Source organism: Ochlerotatus camptorhynchus, unplaced genomic scaffold (genome assembly GCF_037179485.1).
Source record: "Ochlerotatus camptorhynchus isolate MF236.1 unplaced genomic scaffold, CSIRO-AGI_Acam_v1.1 ptg000169l, whole genome shotgun sequence".
Taxonomy (NCBI): domain Eukaryota; kingdom Metazoa; phylum Arthropoda; class Insecta; order Diptera; family Culicidae; genus Ochlerotatus; species Ochlerotatus camptorhynchus.
The window spans coordinates 311,483-331,548 of NW_027040659.1; the positions used below are offsets into that span (position 1 = coordinate 311,483).

General features: G+C 39.6%; 1 protein-coding gene across 1 annotated transcript in view; it reads left to right on the forward strand.

The window, feature by feature from the left end:
• Nucleotides 1–20,066, forward strand: part of LOC135701595 (scoloptoxin SSD14-like) — a 110,201-nt gene that overhangs the window by 69,714 nt on the left and 20,421 nt on the right. Inside the window, exons 2-3 of the mRNA XM_065222439.1 lie at nt 17,331–18,134; nt 18,203–18,628. Coding sequence (XP_065078511.1) covers nt 17,331–18,134; nt 18,203–18,628 — 1,230 coding nt within the window. The remainder of the gene's footprint in view (nt 1–17,330; nt 18,135–18,202; nt 18,629–20,066) is intronic.

Sequence of the window (20,066 nt, forward strand, 5' to 3'; positions counted from 1 at the left end):
TCAACATTCTCTGTCTCTCGGTCTTTGCTCGCTCTGTCGAGTTGTTCGATTAACCTATAGTTTGTTACAAACTTTCGCAGATATACTGCACGTCGCGTCGTCAGTAGTGTCGGTCGCATCGCGTGATGGGAAGATAGCGCTCCCGGAGCAGACTTCGTGACCAAGCGGAGAAGAAAAACATTGGTGAGGGTAGCTCGGTACCTCCCTCAAATAGGTACGCTACTCTTCCCACCGATGTTGGGAATATCAACCCAATCCCGGTGAAGCGGACGAAAAAGAGGAAGAAGAACCAAGGACAGTCCGATGGTACGAGCGGACGCGACGATGTTACCGCAACGAACGCCAGCGACATCGGTGATTTCGGCGACGCCGTCGAAACCGAGTATTCTGCCGGCCCGAGTGCGGCGAAAGTCAAGCTTCCTCCACTGGTGGTGAATCAAGTACCACTCAACACGATCTTTCATCGCTGGGCGTTGCAGCTGAGTTTAAGCTCGGCAGGATCGGCACCAAGGCGATGCTGCGAACAAAAGCGGAGTTCGAAGTGGCCGTGAAATATCTGAAGGATTCCAAGGCGGAATTCTTCACGTACGACATCCCCGTTGAGAAGCCCTTCAAGGTAGTCATCAGAGGTTTACCAAACTTCGACCCCAAGATGGTCGAAGCTGAAATGAACCGGTACAAGCTAGCCCCAATCGCTGTCTTCCGAATGACAAGGAGAGACGAAAACGTGAAGACGTACCCGGATTGTCTCTTCCTGGTGCACTTCCAGAAAGGGACGGTGACTCTCAATGCGCTGCAAGCCATCCGATCGATCTACTCCATCATCGTACGATGGAAGCCATACCGTGGCGGCCATCGTGACGTAACGCAGTGCCAGCGCTCAATTTTGGACACGGTACCCGCAACTGCAACATCAAGCCACGCTGCAGCAACTGCGCCAACTGTGGTGGTGCACATCAAGGTTCTGACAGACAGTGCTCCAAACGCGAGGACTTTAAACGCATCCGAAAACAGGTGGCAACTAACAACCAACCAGGGCGCAAGAAGGACAAAGTCCCGGCATTTCGGACGGAGGATTTCCCGCCTCTTCGTGCTCCTCAACAAAGGCAAGCGAATTCGCGGGTGCATCCCACTCAAGCAACTTCCGGTGATTCTGCTGGCCAAAGCTCTCCATCCCCCCCTGGATTCTGGAGACAACGAACAGCGCAAAACAACAACCCCGATCTGTTCTCAGCGGATGAACTGATGGAAATTTTCATCAACATGTCCGGTGCTCTTCGTAAGTGCCGCAATAAGCCCGAACAGATCCAAGTGCTCGGTAAGTTCATCATCCAGTATGGCGTCTAAACCGCTAACTATCGTCACCTGGAATGCTTGCTCTGTAAGAGCAAAAAAGATTGAGCTTGCCGACTTCCTCCGCAAGCACAGCATCGACGTGGGCCTTCTAACCGAGACCCATCTAAAGTCCGGCGACAGCTTCTGGTTGCCTGACCACAACATTATCCGGCTTGATCGCACCAGCTCCAGGGGGGGTGGTGTTGCGGTCGTCGTCAAGAAAGGAATAAAATACCACACTCTGTCCCATATCCGCACCTCTATCATCGAGGCCCTTGGTGTGGAGGTAGAGTCGTCGACTGGATACGTCCAGTTCATTGCCGTCTACTGCCCTCGACAGTGTGCCGCCAGCAGTGGACTAGCGGCTAAATTCAAGAAGGACCTGTCCACCATCACCAGTACCGGTTCCCGCTTCGTAGTTGGAGGAGATCTGAATGCTCGCCATGATGCCTGGCGGAACTACCAGCAGAACCAGAACGGTCGTCTCCTGTTCGACCACTCACAGCATGGGCTGTACTCCGTTTGGTTTTCGGATGAACCAACATTCATCTCACCAGCGGGCAACCCATCGACGCTAGACCTGTTCCTGACAAATATCGGCTTGTCCAAGCCGGTAGCCTTGAACGAACTCAGCTCCGACCACCAACCGGTGGTGGCTGAACTGGGCTGCAACGTGGCTCCTGCTTCAAGCCTGCGCAAGGACTACCATCGCGTAAACTGGGCCCAGTTTGGACGCGTGGTAGACAGGCACATCATCGACAACCCGCCACTTGACACCGTTGAGGACATCGACCGAGCGTTGGAGGGACTCCACCAAGCCATAACCGTGGCTGACGAGGCGTGCGTCCGACGAGTTCCTGTGAGGGGTAAGTTTATTGCCATTTATTGCCACACCCAACTTTTGATTCGCCTGAGAAATGTTCGTAGACGCCAGTTTCAGAGGACTGGAGATCTGGGCAAAAAACGTGAAATGGCTGATCTGAACGGACAGATTGCTTCCAGAATGGACTCACTCCGAAATGAAAGTTTCGGGCGTGTTGTCCAAAATCTGGACGACCGCTCCAGACCATTCTGGAAGGTAGCCAAGGTCCTGAAAACTCATCCCAAACCCATTCCACCTCTCAGAGTCGAAAATGATGACGATCGGCTTTTAATCACCCCACAGGAGAAAGCAAATGCGATCGGCGAGCATGTCGCTTCATCGCATTTGCTTGGCTCGAATATCCAAAGTCCGCTCGAAGATCAGGTTGCGCAAAGCGTTCAAAACCTAGATGCCTCCCCTTGTGTCGTGCTTCCGGCGGATATGATTACAGTACAAAAAATTTGCTCAGCGCTGAAATGCACCAAGAACATGAAGGCTCCCGGGTTTGACGGTATATTCAACTTGATCTTGAAGAGACTCAGCATGAAAGTGCAGTCTCTTCTAACCGCAATCTTCAACAGATGTTTGGAACTGCACTACTTTCCAAGCATCTGGAAAGTAGCAAAAATCATACCAATCCGCAAACCCGGTAAGGATCCAACATTGCCTTCAAGCTACAGACCAATCAGCCTCCTTTCAGCGCTGAGCAAATTGTTCGAGAAACTCATTCTCAATCGTTTGCTCAAGTTTGTCGAGGAAAATAACATTCTCCTTCCGGAACAGTTTGGATTCAGAAAAGGGCACTCCACCAATCATCAGCTAGTACGGGTGATGAATAACATCCGAAGTAACAAAGCTGTATCCAAGTCCACAGCCATGGCCTTGTTAGACGTTGAAAAGGCGTTTGACAATGTTTGGCATGACGGACTTGTGTACAAGCTTTGTAACTTCAACTTCCCATTACATCTGGTTAAAACCACCCGTAACTACCTTCAGCAAAGGTCGTTTAAGGTATCGTTGAATGGTTGTCTTTCCGACACGTTTTCCATCCCAGCAGGAGTTCCGCAAGGAAGTCTGCTGGGCCCCTTGCTTTACAGCATTTATACTTCCGACATTCCTCCCCTCGGTGACGGTTGCGTGTTCTTCCTGTTCGCAGATGATACCGCAATAGCCGTCAAAGGAAGGATGCCTCGCGAAATAACGAACAAACTTCAACGATGCCTTAACGCCTTTGCTGATTATGCCACCACGTGGAAAATCAAAATCAATGCCTCCAAAACACAAGCGATCATGTTCCTCCATCGGCAATCGCCCAAACTGAAACCGGCTCCATCTTGTACTGTAATCATGGATGGCACAAGGGTTGAGTGGTCCGCCGAAGTAACCTATCTCGGGATGTTGTTCGATGACAAGCTCCTCTTCCGTCCGCATGTAGAGAAAACAGTAGTCAAGTGTTCTGCCTTGGTTAGGTGTCTGTATCCGCTGATTTGCCGCAGATCTCGCCTCTCAAGGGTAAACAAACTGGCCGTCTACAAACAAATCATAGCACCTGCGATCCTCTACGCAGCTCCGGTGTGGGAATCATGTGCACAGACTCACAGGAACAAAATTCAGGTCGCACAAAATAGAGTGTTGAGGATGATTCTTGATCGTCCTTTCGACACTAGAATAACAAATTTACACGAAGAGGCAGGAATTGCCAAAATAGATTCAAGAATTAACGAAATTAAGACTAAATTTGCAGAAAAATGTAATTTATCAGAACATGCTTTGATAAGCAACTTGTATATAGTAGGTTAGGTGTATATAGTAGCTGTAGGTTAGTTGTAGTTGTAAATAGTAGTTATAAGTAGCCTCCTTTTTCCAATTCAAATCAAACCAATCCCACCAAGGTGGTCATACTTTAAAATAGGCCTGATAGGACTAGAAACTGTAAATAATAATTAAAATCTCACTGTACTAAAGTTGAAAAGACGCATCTGTGTCACTTGAAAAATGCATACATGTAAACCACACAAACACAAGAAATAAAGATCATTTAACTAACTAACGTGCTTTTGCTCATTACCGCTTCGGACGGCGTGGCACTTGGTCCTGTAACATGCTAAACCGAAACGTGGAAAAGTTATATGTGCCAAACCGGTTCATGAGTTGATAGGTCGATAGGTAGGGTCCAGGTGAGGGAGCTGCCTTCCTGGCGTCGGTAGCATTGGTGCTCAGCACGGAAAACAAATCAAGGAAAAAAAGTGATCCATAACCGAAACATTGTAATACCTACTTGGAAAATTTAAGATAAAGTATAATAGTCAAAAATGCATGACATACATCAATTTTGCGTGGTTCTACGTCATACTGCGGCCGTGTATAGGGCACAACCCTTTAATTTTTTTGTATGTGATTAGTGTCAACCGTAAGTTAGTTATCTACAGAAAATCAGCTCAGTTGGTTGAAGGATAGCCGAGAAATATCGGTGGGTGAACGTTACAACCTATCGCATAAATGGAGGGATTACTCGACTGCCCATAAAAGCTGTTGATAATTGATTTGTGCGTAGGATCTTATGGATGGGAGAATCTAATTTTGGTATTTTTCACTAGGGGAAATGGATGTTATTTGCCCCTAATTTGGGCTCATACATAAATTAAGCAATCGTCTAAATTTTTAATAGCGACCAAAAATATCTATTAGAACCGTCGGTCTTCGTTTTCCTAACTTTAGTCATAACAAGACCGACAATTTAAAAGGCATCAACTCCATTTTGTACACACATCTTGTAAGGCAAATTTGTCGCGAACCGAAGTCCGCCAACGCAAACCAACAAAATGAACAGGTAGGGAAAATTCTCCTTATGTTTTAGGTTTGCGAATGTAGGTTTCGGTTCGCGTGGCCTTACGGTTTGTTAACAAAATGGAGTTGAGGCCTTTTCAATTGTTGGTCTTGATAAGACACCGTGTTAATGTACACTGAATTAAGGTTTCCCAAAATTAACGTAATTGAGCCTTGACAAATCAATGGATTAAAACAAATGTGATAGGAACAGCAACATTTGTTATTGGTTTGCTCTAATTTTCAACTCACTTGGCTCGAGTACACAGAACCAACTGCCTTTCATAAGGTCGTTACTTATAATGAATATAATTTAGATGTTACCATCATTGAATCACGTTGGAATCTACGCTAGAATGCATAGAATGTCACACTAAGAAACAATCATCAAGATAAATGATGAGGTGGGGAGGATGAAAAATGTGTGATAGACACGCGGTAGATTCACCCAGTTAAGCCCTAGCCAGCGCGTGCTTAGCGGTGCATTTAACCAGTGATTAGCTTTGTAATTGTTTTTGTCCCTTCTGTAGAATGATTATCTCTATCGAACATATCATCGCGAAATTATCCTTCTTTCAATCCTCCGAAGTGGAATTTGATCCTAAAACTATACAAGTGTGACCATGGATGTGCTCATAATTTATCATACACCTAAGTTTGTTATACAAGTGTTCCCGCGGCAATACAATTATGCTCAGTGCCCAGGAAGGTCGAGAAATATAATTGACCGAAAATTTCCTTAATCGGACCGGAAATTGAACCTTATTATACTATCGGGATCGTAAGCTTCGATTGTGAGCATGTTATCACTATAAGCCAATACAATATATGAAGAAAAAAATCCTCCAATGTGATGATATTATTAGACCTGGTCCGATAAGAATGATAAACAAATGCAATATTTGTTTAACATAAAAATTTCCGCTACACAGCTATAAAAGCCAACCACCTCCACAAAGTTATGAGAACATAACTCGAGTTTACCGTGTACACCCTGCGCAGCACGTGAGTGAGTAAATAATGATCTGATTGTACCGCGACTCAGAAATCACCACCGGCAGCATGTTTTGCAACTTTAGTTTCTCGCTTTCAGCATTAAAGTCTCTCTGAAAGTCCAATTCTAACCGGCGCGGCGCTGCGATCTCGCCGGCTCTCTTTCTGCGACGCTGCGTTCCTTCAATTACGTACCACTTGCTGAGCTTTCAGTTCAATGTTGGTATATAATGACGGTGTCGCATGGAACAGGTTTCTCAGTTTTCACCGCGGTTTCAATCAGTTCTGATCACGGTGTGGTGCGGCTGTTTAGTGTGATCATCACGTTTCCTTTTCAATCTCAATAAACGGGAACCGCGGCCAGAAGTGACGAGTGAGATAGTGATTGAATCCAGCATTTGATGTGAAATCGCGGAAATGTCTAAATTCAGTATTGATTTACAAGAGCGCCAAAGGTTAGCAACGAAATAATCCACCCAAATTTTAGTTGTTTACCGTAAGCAAACGTGTAAACAACATTTTAGTTCAAATTCAATAAGCACTCTCCGTTTAGTGATAACGTAATCAAGAATGATGCTGTAACAGTGACGATGCAGTAGCTAAAAAGTGTAGAACAGCAGCTCAGAACAGATCAGCCACCTGAGCAATCTTGATGCTTTATTTCGTAATCCCATTGCGAGCAGATGCTGATTACGGAATTACAGTACAGAGCATATAATCAGCTCTCCTTACATCAAATTAAGTGCAATTTTCTCCTCACAAGCAAACTGCCAATTAGTTAGTAGTATAGTATAGTTAAAAAGCGATCAGTTTTACGGATGGCATTTTTTCCCTTGGAAGTTTGTTTGAATACGCAATAAGGTGCTATGAGAGAGGAACAGGGAAATGTACCTTCCGGTTGGTGTGTAAGTATACGATTGCACTTTGGGTTGTGGACAGGGGGATTTACCTACGAGAAGAAGCCCAAAGTACAGTTATTCGAATAAAAAGAATAAAAAGAATTGATGATGTCACCAGTTCCATCATTGTCTGCGAAATGATTCTAAAAGTACCTGAAAACTGGAATGTCTGTTTCATGTTTCTTGTGAATATTAATACGACAAAACTCTGAAGGTGATCAAAACAATCAATACCAACACAAAATTTGTAGCAAGACATTTCAAATTATAATAGATAGTGCCTGTACGTACATAGAAATGTACACATCGAATGGCGATTATGCTTTGTCATAATGACGTGTTTTGTACCACTTCAGGCGCTTTACTATATCGACACTTTTAAAGTAAACGTATCATTTGTGCTAACATGGCAAAGATTGTCACTGTTGTTTGATTTGATGAATAGCTACTTGATTTTCCACAAACAAATAGAATGTAAGACACTTGTTTAAAAAAGTTCACTTGTCAAGTGGTTTGACAGTTTCAAACATGAAAACGAATTCATCTTGCACTGCATCTATGCCTTGTGCAAATAAAGTGAGTCATTTATTCGACTATGAAATCAGCATTTGCAAGCTAAACAAGTGATAGATTGCATTTCAATACTCTTAAACATACTCGATTTATGTACTTGTGGTATAATTTAAAGTTAGCTAATGCTTGATATATCAATCCCCCCATCAAATGCATATAACAAAGCTTGATTAATTGAAAACAAATGCCACAGGACTGGGATCCATAATACTCAATCGCCACCAATCATGAAGAAAGATATGAGTCAAGAAGATAGAAAATCGCAATTTTCCTGCAGTAAATCATATGCAATTAATGATTTTTTTTTTTCATTGGCACCTTTGATAGTGATTTTATCAATTGTTTGTAAATCACAAGATCTATCGAGTTAAGTTCAAATTTAGTTTGGAACTTTACCACAGGTGGTGCTGCAAAATCTAATTTTTTTTTGTTTGAGTATGGTATTATATCCTTTTTCTTCTTCTTATTTTTATTCTTCTTAGCATTTCAAGCTTATTACTTATTGCGTGCTCTAAACTTAATGTTTTAGATGCACTTCCACAGTTATTGACTGAGAGATCGAAAGCTGTACTGCCTATTATCGCATATCAGTCCCATATGGAAAAAGTGGGCATTGAGAAAAAAGCCGCCGAAGCTACGAAGTGCAATTCCCATGTAAATATTTAAAAAGTCATAGTAAATATATTGATATTTTTTCAAGTAAAAATCAGTTGCAATGAATCTTGCATGTTTTGTTACATCAGCAAGAAATATTGAAATTTAATAAACATGACTTTAACTTGAACTATGGACGATTGAATTTCAAGATGGGACTGATATGCGATTATTTTGCTTGATGGGACAAACTATCACGTAATATGAAAGTAGATAACAATTGATAGTGGATAGCGTTATTATCTCAAAATTGACGAAAATCCATATGGGACTGATACGCGATTAAAGGTAGTGTACCACTTTTGCATTAGTATGATTAGAGAAGTCGAGAATGTTTCCAATCCGAAAAACTCCCAGACCGGTCCTCCAGCATGGCGTTGCATTGTGGCTGCGCCTTTATCGACTGGGCAAAGGGAGGCCAGGTTTCCTGATAGCAGTTAATAAATGACTGATTTACTGATTTTAAACTAAAAAGAGATTACTAGTTCCAATTGCCAGAAGAAGCCCAAAAAGTCAAAATAAGGAGTATGCTATGCTAACTTTGTGTTCAACCAACTAATATAAAAATGTTAACTGAGCACAGCAGAAACATATCCAGGACAACAGTGAAAGAAAATTTGATGCAATGGCTTCTGTAACCGTCAACTATAACAACTGGATACAGATAACTACTTCTACTGAAATTTGACTATTTTTGGACTTATAGTGCCAATAACTTTTCCAGTTTTGCCGATAGCACCCTCTCGTCTTGAACAAAGTTGTGTGTTTTGATGATTTGTAAAAAATTGCCGAATATTATAGTTAAATATAATAGCAAATAGTTTTTGAAATTCATGTTAAAAACTGATTTTTGAGGTCCTTACATAAATAACGCCTTATATCTTAAAAACGCTTACAATAAAAATAAAATAATTTTAAAATAACCTGCTACTTTACAGAAGGCACCAAACCTCTATCTAGTGAAGCTAAGTTAGATTTTGCAACGCCACCTGTGATGAAGTTCCGAACTAAACCTGAACTTCATTCGATGGATCATTCACAAAAAGCCATCTGAAGACACCTTATTGATAAAATAACTCTCAAAAGTACCAATGAAAAAAGTTCATTAATTTGGCCTTTCGCACCACTGTGGACCGGTGCAGTTTGAAGTTGCAACCAACGTGTTCAAGTTTAGAAGGGTGACCTGATTTGGAATTGTTTTCATTGTATGGAGCAAAATGGATGATATTATCATACAAAAATTGACTGGGGAACTCAAAATGCATTCAGACGAGTTTTCATGATACGACAGCAATCGCGGAAATGTTTTTGTATAGTTGAATCCATGTACGACTCTTTTAACAAACAATGATTATCGACTAACAACATACTGTCTCTGATAAGATATCAGTTTCATAAAAAAATGGAATATGCTTGCACTTACTTAAATATTGATTAAAAATAGAATTACTTTGTTGTCAACCGGAAACTCGTCATCTATGTAATTTTTGATATTATAAGAGATATTTATACTTACTTAAGTATCCTAGGCACCTTCAGCACCTAAAAGATATCCATTTTGGGGGGCTGCTTGCTTTTGCTCGAAGGCTTCGTGCTATGTTGTGCTATGTTGTGTGCGGATGGACTAAAGTGTTGTGTTGTGTATAAAAATTTGATGGAAGGAACCCCACACAAAAGTCTACACCCGCTCTCATAAGGCCCAAAACTGTTCCACCCCAGATTTTTATTACCCTCCTAAACGATTGAGGAAGGGTCCGGTAGCCCAACATGAGTATTATAGTCTCTGGTAGAAGGTCGTCCCAAAACTGTTCGACTTTGCGATTAATTCTTTTAAAATTCTTCTTAGAACTCGTTTGGAAATGTCCACTCAAAATTCGATTCCCATGATATTTTTTGCGGATTCTGAAATCCTCTTCACAACCATCATGAAATTTTCCACAGAACTTCTTAACAATTATACTCCGAACTCACACAATTGCCTCCGAGTTCTAGCTAAAACTGTCTTAGAGTTCTTCGCAAAACTCCCTTGGAAATATTTTCTGAACTACCTCTAGAAATCATTTTGAAATCTTCTCAAAATTCCTATGGAATTTTAATCAAAATTCTCTTAAAAGTTTTTCAATGTGATTTATCCTGAAAATCTAGTCCAGTCCAAGGGTCTAGTCATTTTTCGTCTAGAATCCACGATTTTTCTTAAAATTTCTGACTTTTGCCCGTTTTTTTTTTTCGGTTCCATGGTCACCCTGTAATATCTGTCATACTAAAATTAATATCAACATTAAATCGATGAACCTAGGTCCACTCTCCAAGAAAAAAATGTAGGTTCACTTACAAGTCTTTTTTACTTTCTGAACCGTTAATGCTACGCCTTTAGACAACTTTCTAAAGAAATCCGGTGGAGAAAGTAAGAGGAATGAAGCTTCCCATTCAAATACGTACTTCATGAGAATTTACCACTTTTTCATAAAGTTATTCTGAAATAAATAAGAGATCATATTTTTGATAAAAATATATAAACTGCTTTGCCCAACTAACTTCAAAATAATAAGAGGGGATTGTGATAACGTGACGTAATTTTCAAGCGGTGGTCGAGCCCAATTTCTGATATATGTTGATAAGGGGGGAGGGGGACAATTTTGGGCAAGCTTTGCGTGACATTATGAATTGGTTACAGAAACGACGTTTTCCATCCAGCAGGAAAAACTTTCGTTGCATGGCGGCTTAAAATATAATTTTAGTGCGCAAACAGGTTTAAAGTGTCTATGTGAATCATGCTAGACCTATTGTCTTGTAAATCAAACGTTCTATGTTCTCCAAATCGTCATGAGATCCAGATAATTGTTCGGCAAGATCATCCCAGACTCGGACAATGTCTACTGCTTCGAAATATGTCGATATTAATAATTAAATGTAGTTCACATGACCTACTGTCATGAATATTAGAAGTTCTAGGTTCTTCAAATTGTCATGAAGTTCGGATAATTTGTTATACAAGATCAACCCAGACTAGGACAATATCTGCTGCATTGGAATATGTCCAAATACGTTCATAGTTCCTATGTGGACCACGCAGGAACTATTGGCATGTATATCAGATGTTCTAGGATCCTCAAATCACCCTGGAGCTCGGATAATTTCTTCTACAAGTTCAACCAAGGTTCAGCTAATGTCGGCTGCGTTGAAACATATCAAAACGGATTCAAAGTTTCTATGTATTGTTATGATCAGATCAGATGTTTTATTTGGGGCGACCCGGCGGCCAAAGGCAGGGTTCTGCAAGATCAATCCAGACTCGGACAATATCTGCTGCATCGAAATATGGCCAAATACATTCATAGTGTCTATATGGATATTGTTTGTATATCAGACGTTCTATGTCCTCCAAATCGCCCTGGAGTCCAGTTAATTTGATCTGCAAGATCAACCTAGACTAAGACAATGTCTGCTGCATGGAAATAGGTCCAAACAGATTCATAGTGTCAATATGGATCATTCATGACCTACTGTCATGTTTATCAGATGTTCCTTGTCCTCCAAATCGTCCTGGAGTTTGGATTATTTGTTCTGCAAGATAAATCCAGACTCGGAAAATATCTGCTGCATCGAAATATGGCCAAATACATTCATAGTGTTTATGTAGATCATGCATGAAGTATTTTTCAAATCAACCTGGAGCTCAGATTATATGCTCTACTATATCAACCATGACTGGTGCATTGTCTGACATGAACTATTTTCATATATACCCGATGCACATACATTGGAATACATCAAATTGGAATCAAAGTGTCTAAGTGGATCATGCCTGCCCTACTGTCATGAATATCAGATGTCCTAGGTTCTCCAAATCGTCGTGGAGTCCGAATAATTTGTTCAGCAAAATTAACTCCGACTCGGACCATGTCTGCTGCATTGAAATATATACAAATATTTTCTAAGTGTGTATGTGGATCACGTGGGTTGATCTTGCAGAACAAATATCTGGACTTCATGACGATGTGGAAAACATAGCACATCTGATTGTATTCTTTATTTCTGTTGCTTTCAAATGAGCCCAATTTTTCAAGAATCGGTCTAGAAATATATTTTGAGAGCAAGTTGAAATCTAGGTCGAATAGACAAGTTAATGCTCTAAGTGTCATTTTTTTTTGTACCAGCGCTAGAGGTTCTAGTTGCAAAATGTATGTTTTAAAAAGTTAGGAAAAGTCGCAAAATTTCAACTTTGTAGCTTGTTCCGTTGTGATTTTACAGCAATTTGTAAGAGTCGCTTGGGTCATATTAGTAGACCTTAATACACTAGGAAGGATAAAATATTAGTAATTTTTCATAGACTTCGAAAACCAAACTGTTGAAACCTTTTTCGTGGTGAATGGATTTTAGTTAACATTAAGTATTTTAAATTAATAATGTCATGACAAAACATTATACTTTTTTTTTTAAGTTTATTTTGTTTATTGTACACTAGCTGAGTATGTCCATCCTTGATCAGGATTCAATATTAGCTTGAGTTTATGCACCGATAAAAAAAAACATGCTATATTGTACGTAGACCCCCCACCCCCTCTCCTCTCTTATCTAAAGGGATATCCCCTATGACCTCCACATGCCAAATTTGGTTCCATTTGCTTGATTAGTTCTCGAGTTATGCAGAAAGTTGTTTCATTTGTATTGGAGCCACTCCCCCCCCCCTTATAGAGGAGGAGGGGTCTCGAACCATGATAAGAACCTTTCCCGGCCCCAAAAACCCCTGCATACAAATTTTCACGCCAATCGGTTCTGTAGTTTCCGAGTCTATAAGGGTCAGACAGACAGACAGACAGACAGACAGACAGAAATTCATTGTTATATATATAGAAGACTAGCTGAGTGTGCCCGGTCTTGCTCGGGATTCAATATTAGCTTGAGTTTATGCGCCGATTTAAAAAAAAGCATGCTATATTGTACGTAGCCCCCCCCCCCCCTATTGTCTAAGGGGCTACCCCCACACTCACCCCCACATGCCTAATTTGGTTCCATTTGCTTGATTAGTTCTCGAGTTATGCAGAAATTTCTGTTTCATTTGTATGGGAGCCCCTCTTACAGAAGGGGGAGGGGTCTCGAACCATCATAAGAACCTTCCACGGCCCCAAAAACCCCTGTATATAAATTTTCACGCCGATCGGTTCAGTAGTTTCCGAGTCTATAAGGGTCAGACAGACAGACAGACAGACAGACAGAAATTCATTTTTATATAGGGTAAATGTCGGCTTCGGCACCCATTGACTGTTTTCGGCAACCAAAATTTAAACGTTAATTTCACTATGTTTTCCCATCAACACACTTCCCTGAATGCATCCAAACGATTCTTTAGTCTTTCAGCTTCAATCTGATTGTATGTGTATGTCTGAGCAGTCCTGTTATGGCAGATTTTTATTCAAATGAAGCATACGTACTCTAAAATGGGGTTGATTTCAAGTTGCCGATAATAGAACAGCTGGTTAACACGCAGTTCTAATGGGAAGGTTGCCGAAGAAAACGAGGCTGCCGACAATAGTCACACTCACCTGAGAAGTTTGGAGCGTTGTAAAAACGCTTTCAAACAGTTTTGAAGAATTCTGTCGATTAAAATGGATGGAGAAGCAAGCAGCAGATGAATGTAAACCAACAGACACGTCATATATGTGCGTGACGCTGAGAAAATGCTAATAGAAGTGTGGACACTGCTTAGATTGACGAGAATACGTAAATTCCCCTATACAGATAGATTAAATTAAATAAATAACAGATTAAAAATGGTAGTCAAATTAGAATTGATTTAATAAAATTAAACCAGCAGCTAAAATTTCAAAAAATTTCATGCACAAATTGAAAATTAACAGCTGTTTGAACTTCCCCGGAGAGTCAAAAAAGTATGGTGTATTATTTTATGTGTCCAGTATTACAGTCTGTTAAATCCAAAAATGTAAAACTTTTTTTTTTTGTTTAAGCACTCCATTTTGTTAGTCAGTATAAAACTAACGAGACAACATTTTACTATATTTGCAAACAATAAAGCAATATGCAATATATGAATATAATATATACACTAGTAAATAATCTATTCTAAAATAAACTGTCCGCTGCTAGATGGAGCTTGTCTAGATAAATAACTTTGCCCAAAACAAAAACATTGCATCGGATTAAATAAAAATCAACATTTTGCACTCTAGTGATTAATTGACTCGATTCTTAACTAAACTGATCACTACCAGAATGGTCTTATCCAGCTCAACAATTTTACTGAAGACAAAACACATCAATTTGGTCACGATCCTCAGTTATCTTTAGAAGAACTCTATTTGAAGTTTGGCACCTCATAGCGAGTTTGTTCCCAACTAAACTGTTCACAACTTAACGGGTATGGTCCATTTGAAAAAAAAAACTTTGCTGAAGAAATAAAACTTCTATCTTGTTGCGATCTGTAGTTATTGCATGAATGACATTTTATGCACTCTGGCGCCACCTAACGAATCAATTTTGAGCTAAAGTAATAATCTAATCTAGCACATTTGAAGTACTTTGCTGGATCCAGGAATCGTCTCTGGTCTGGTCTCCATCGTAAGTTAGCACTAGAAGAATAATATGTGTACTCTAGCACCACCTAGTGATTCATTTCCCAAATAAACTGTAAACTGGCACAATGGCCCATCTTATCCAGATAAACAACTTTGCTGAAGGCAAAAACTTTCAGTCTAGTCATGCTCCTGAGTTACTGTTTCTCTCTCTCTAATCAGTCAATTCCCAACTAAAATATTCACTGCTGAACGAGTCTCGTCCATTTGAAAAACTTTGATGAAGTCTGCAAACTTCTATCTGGTCTCGATCCTGAGTTTGTACTCTGGCGCCCCCTAGTGAGCCAATTCTCAACTAAACTGTTCTCTACTGAACGTGTTTTGTCCATTTGAGCAACTTTGCTGAAAACAGGAAACTTCTGTCTGACGGATATTTTCCAGCTGAACAACATTGCTGAAAACTTTATATTTATTATAGCTCGTATAGCTCGCTGACGCAATTGCTGGAAACTCAAAGTAAGCGGTTTGTTTTTATAGTTACTACGGATCCACCGATCGACCTTAAAATTCGACGGATTTTCCAAATTTCAAGGGATTTTTCAAAAACTACAGAAGAAACTCTGCGGATTTGCATAATTTTAGCCCACCTTATAATTTTCGAACGTCTCTACTTTTTGATGATGGATTTTGTCAGCAATAATTAAACAAATTTACCTGTCTACGGATCGTACCCCGTGACTATTGAAGACACACACATTTAAATAATGCATAACAGGCATCGCAACTGCATGTGCATTTTTGTTATGCACGTTTTCATGGAAATGTGACCCCAATACGTTGTATTTTATGCGTACGTTTGGTTTGAATTATCGACGGGCAATTAGGCATATTTGTACGGAAGACCAGATGCTGAGTTGAATGAATTAATTTGCACCGCTAAATATATGCTCATGAAAAAAAAAATATCATGTTGTGCAATTTACGTGTAATTGAACGCTACTGCAGAGAAGCTCATAGACATCTGGTTTGCTTAAATCTAAAATGAAAGGAACAATCACTACACCAAAGACAGCATCTGTTTTTTTTTTGTTGACCTTAGCCTCTTAATATAAATTTCCGCGTGCGTGCTACTTGATTTCATGTAAAAACAACATTTATCATCGCCGCCGGAGAGCTTGAACTTCTTTAAGCAAGTTTGATTGTTATCGAAACTATTTTTAATTGAACACTCCATGACCCATGAAACATTCAACTCTATAGCAATAACTACAATTGAATTTAATCGAAGCCAATGCAAATCAACTACAGCAAAAAATATGTTGTTACCTATTTTAATTTCTTTAGAACGGGAAAACAAACAAAATTCGGGGAGCTGATTAACTAAATAAGATGGAATTGAACACAGTAATGTAATCCATATTAATATTTGCACATTCAGCTTTGGTCAGGGAAAGCGATATATAAACACCTGGTATACAAAACTGGTTCATTTTTATATTGAGTACTCTATACTAAGCTGGGGCCTCAGGCACAGTCGTACAAAGCTAGAGGCGGCGGCTTCGATTCGCGGTTCGGTCGAGGAAATCTTTCGGGTTGGAAATTTTCTCGATTTTCCTGAGCATAGAGTGCTTGCCACACAATATACAAATTCATGCATTGGTTGGCACAGAAAGCTCTCATTTAATAGCTTAGGAAGTGCATCAAGAACACTTAGTTTAGAGCCGCTCGCTACAGAAGCGTAAAAAGCCTAGCCTATGAGGCAATAAACTCATATGTGCTAATTTTAAGAATGGTGCAATAATGTGTTGGTTCATAAACAACTTAAGATGACTCATAGCCACACTTTTCTAAATATTGACAATCTATAATTAAATAAGTTTCATAATAATTCAAAATTAAATAATGTGTGACAAGTTTACAAATATGACGATGTGTAAATACCAACGAAATCCAATACAAATCGATGCGGTAGCGATAAGGGTGATTCCCTATCCATTGAACCATGCATTTTCCCATAGCTTTATTGAAATGATGTAGAATTGGATCGTGAGTAAATACCTTGAATCGTTACTCATAGCAGGTCAATGTATTAAACTATTTACTACGCCAGCGCTCTCATAAATGATTTGTTTAGTGTTCGGCCAGGTCATTTGTGGCCTATAGACTTGATGCAAATATTTATACATGCTTCAGTAGACAAAACAACCATTACTGGCTGGCATACCTTTCTTGATATGTATATAAGTTAAGGAAATTTGAACTGTTTTATTTAATATTCTTATTACTAACGCGAAAAACACAATCTATCTGTCATATATGTTTGCACAAAATAAACACCAAAACACAAAACAAGTGCTTCCTCATTAGTGCACAAACCTATCGATAAACGAAAGCTTGCTCAAAAAGTGAAATGGTTCCTTTCGGCCTCGTGACACAAAAAAAAGCAGAGTTTGATACAACACAACACAACATCATCTATAGCAGGGTCAGATCATGCGCTTCATATCAAGGCAATGTATAATGGTTATGCACGGCCGGTTCGTTCGGTGTGGTTATGCGGTGTGGCTTTTGTGGTGTACGTATCTATTCGTATGGCATGCGAATCCATCAGATCATAAGGTCTGTTTAATGAAACGACTATTTTTGAACCATTTTCAGAATAAACATCAACAAACGGAAGTTGCTACTCGTTTCAGGGTGCGCAGCGATAGTCGTAGTAGCCACTGCATTAGGATTGTACTTCGGCCTTAAAAATAGGAAAAGCGATGTATCAGACGAAAAGCGGATACTTAGCGGTGGTGCCGTGACTTCAAACGGCATTGAATGCGCAGAAATAGGTACCAATATCCTGATGCTCAATGGATCTGCTGTTGATGCCGCCATTGCAGTATTATTCTGCGAAGGTGTAACCTGTCTACAAAGTGCCGGTATTGGAGGAGGTTTTTTTGCTACGATCTATGACCGAAGCACTAGAACAGTCCAAACGTTAGATGCACGGGAAACGGCGCCGGCCGCAGCTACGAAAAACATGTACGTCAACAACCCAAATGCTGCAATCGAGGGAGGGCTTGCTGTAGCAGTACCAGGTGAAATAAAAGGTTATTGGGCTATGCATCAAAGGTATGGAAAGCTAGACTGGAAATCGTTGATTCAGCCAACGATCGACTTGTGCCGTGAGGGCCATTTGGTTTCGGGTTACCTGGACCGTATTATCAAACCCCGCCAACAGAAAATCTACAGCATACCTTCGCTACGAGAGATCTTAATCAACCCAGCTACCAATGAGACCTGGAGAGAAGGCGAACGCATCAAAAGACTTGCTCTAGCAGATAGTTTAGAAATAATAGCTAATGAAGGAGCCGATGCTCTGTATAGCCGAAATGGTACATTGCTACCGAAGCTAATGCGCGATCTCAAATTATTTGGCAGTATTTTAACGGAAAACGACTTTTATAATTATGAGTACGTAAAGAAAACATTCGAGACCTGTTACTTCAGGAAAGGATACAGATATTATTTTTTACTTCCAGACCACGATGGCTACCACCAGCAGCTACCGAATTGAAAAACGGCAACCATGTATACTCTATGCCACTACCGGGTAGTGGACACGTGTTGAATTACATGCTCAACATCATTGACGGCTATGATCAGATGGATGTAGAGGATCCTCTTACGTGGCATCGAATTGTGGAAGCATTCAAGCATGGATACGGGCTCCGTACCCTGCTAGGTGATCCACCATTTGTACCAGGTATTGAAGAGTCTCTGAGAAAATTGACTAATTTAAACTATGCTGCCTTCATCCGTGACGGAATCCTCGACAATAGGACTTTCTCAGAATATGAACATTACGGTGCAGTTTTTGCCAACGAGGTTGATCATGGAACAGCACACATATCCATTCTGGCGCCCAATGGAGACGCCGTGGCTGCCACCAGTACAGTCAATTATGTGTAAGTATATCTCATTAGATATAATGGCACTGGCCGACGCAAATTATTATTTTCACTTTATGACCGACATTGCTCAAATTGGAAAATGGGGGGGGGGGGGGGGGGTGTTCAAAAATAAATAACAAGGGACGAAAAAAAAAACATATACTTCTGAATATCTAGCAGATTCATCTTAAAATAAATAGAATAGATTAAGGCTAGTATCCCAGCTATAATCGCATAATTGTCCCATATTAATAGTAATTCATTACGGGCAGCATTCTACTGATACTAATTTTTTATCCTGCTCCGTCAATATTTTGCAAATTTGTTGAAGGGGGTGGGGTGCCATAGATTAAAGTTTAAATTTTGTTTTCTGTGTAGAAATTACATTACATACAGCGAACTAGAAAAAAGCTTAACAATTTCTACGATTTTTGTCAATTTTCAAGTGTTCATGGTTTAAATATTCCAAAATTTTGCATTTTTATTAGATTTCTATAAAAATATATTAACTTTTGGAGATATTAAGATTTTGTACACTATTTAGGAATTTTTACTCAAAATTATTAAAAATAATTACCGTGTATGTTTTTTCCAGAAAGACTTTATTTTTCTTAACAACTTTGTCGAAGTTGTGTATTCGCCGTGACGTTTTCGTGCTACAATTTATTGTAACATGTCTTGGAGGCGAACCAGCCTAAGGCTGAAAGCCTCCTAAATAAAGCTAAATAATAATAATTGTAACATGTCAAAGGCATGTGATTACATTGATCCTGCTTCAGTATTTTAAACAGGTTTTCTATACCTGCATGTCAGTATAACAATTGAAACCTTAAAACTAAAAACTAAAAATAAATCTGATCTTATTATTAAATTATTAATTATTGTGTTGGACATTTGATCTAAAAACTTAAAATTCGAAATTCTATGCCCCTCGGTAGTACTGTACCAGGAAAGTAACTTCAAAATCATCTTCAGAACTTTGTTCTGAATCCTTTGAAGTGCTTTTCCTGGTAGTGCAACAACTAGGTTTGATATTTTATAGAAAAAAAAACCATCCATATTTATCACTGCAATCTACATTTATTTTATTTTTTCTTCTTGCGAGTCAATCAGGATGCTTGCTGTTTTATTCATGAACATCACAAAGAAAATTATGATTTTTACAGTGTTGTTTTACATTAATCTGCATACGAATTGTATTTACAAATCGATATAAAATTGATTTCGTCCTGGTCGTCTGTAATACTTATACTAATACACTGTCGAATATTGTAATTTAACTTTCGTAGGCTAAGTCGGTTTCTTAGCTCATATACATGTTGTCATAAATCTCATTAACTATCAGTTCTCTCCCAACAAAATAAATATCGTCATTTATGTCTGTTAAAATATGTTCGATGCGAAGGAATTTTTCATTCATAATAATATAAGAGTCATCGTGGACTATTTTTTT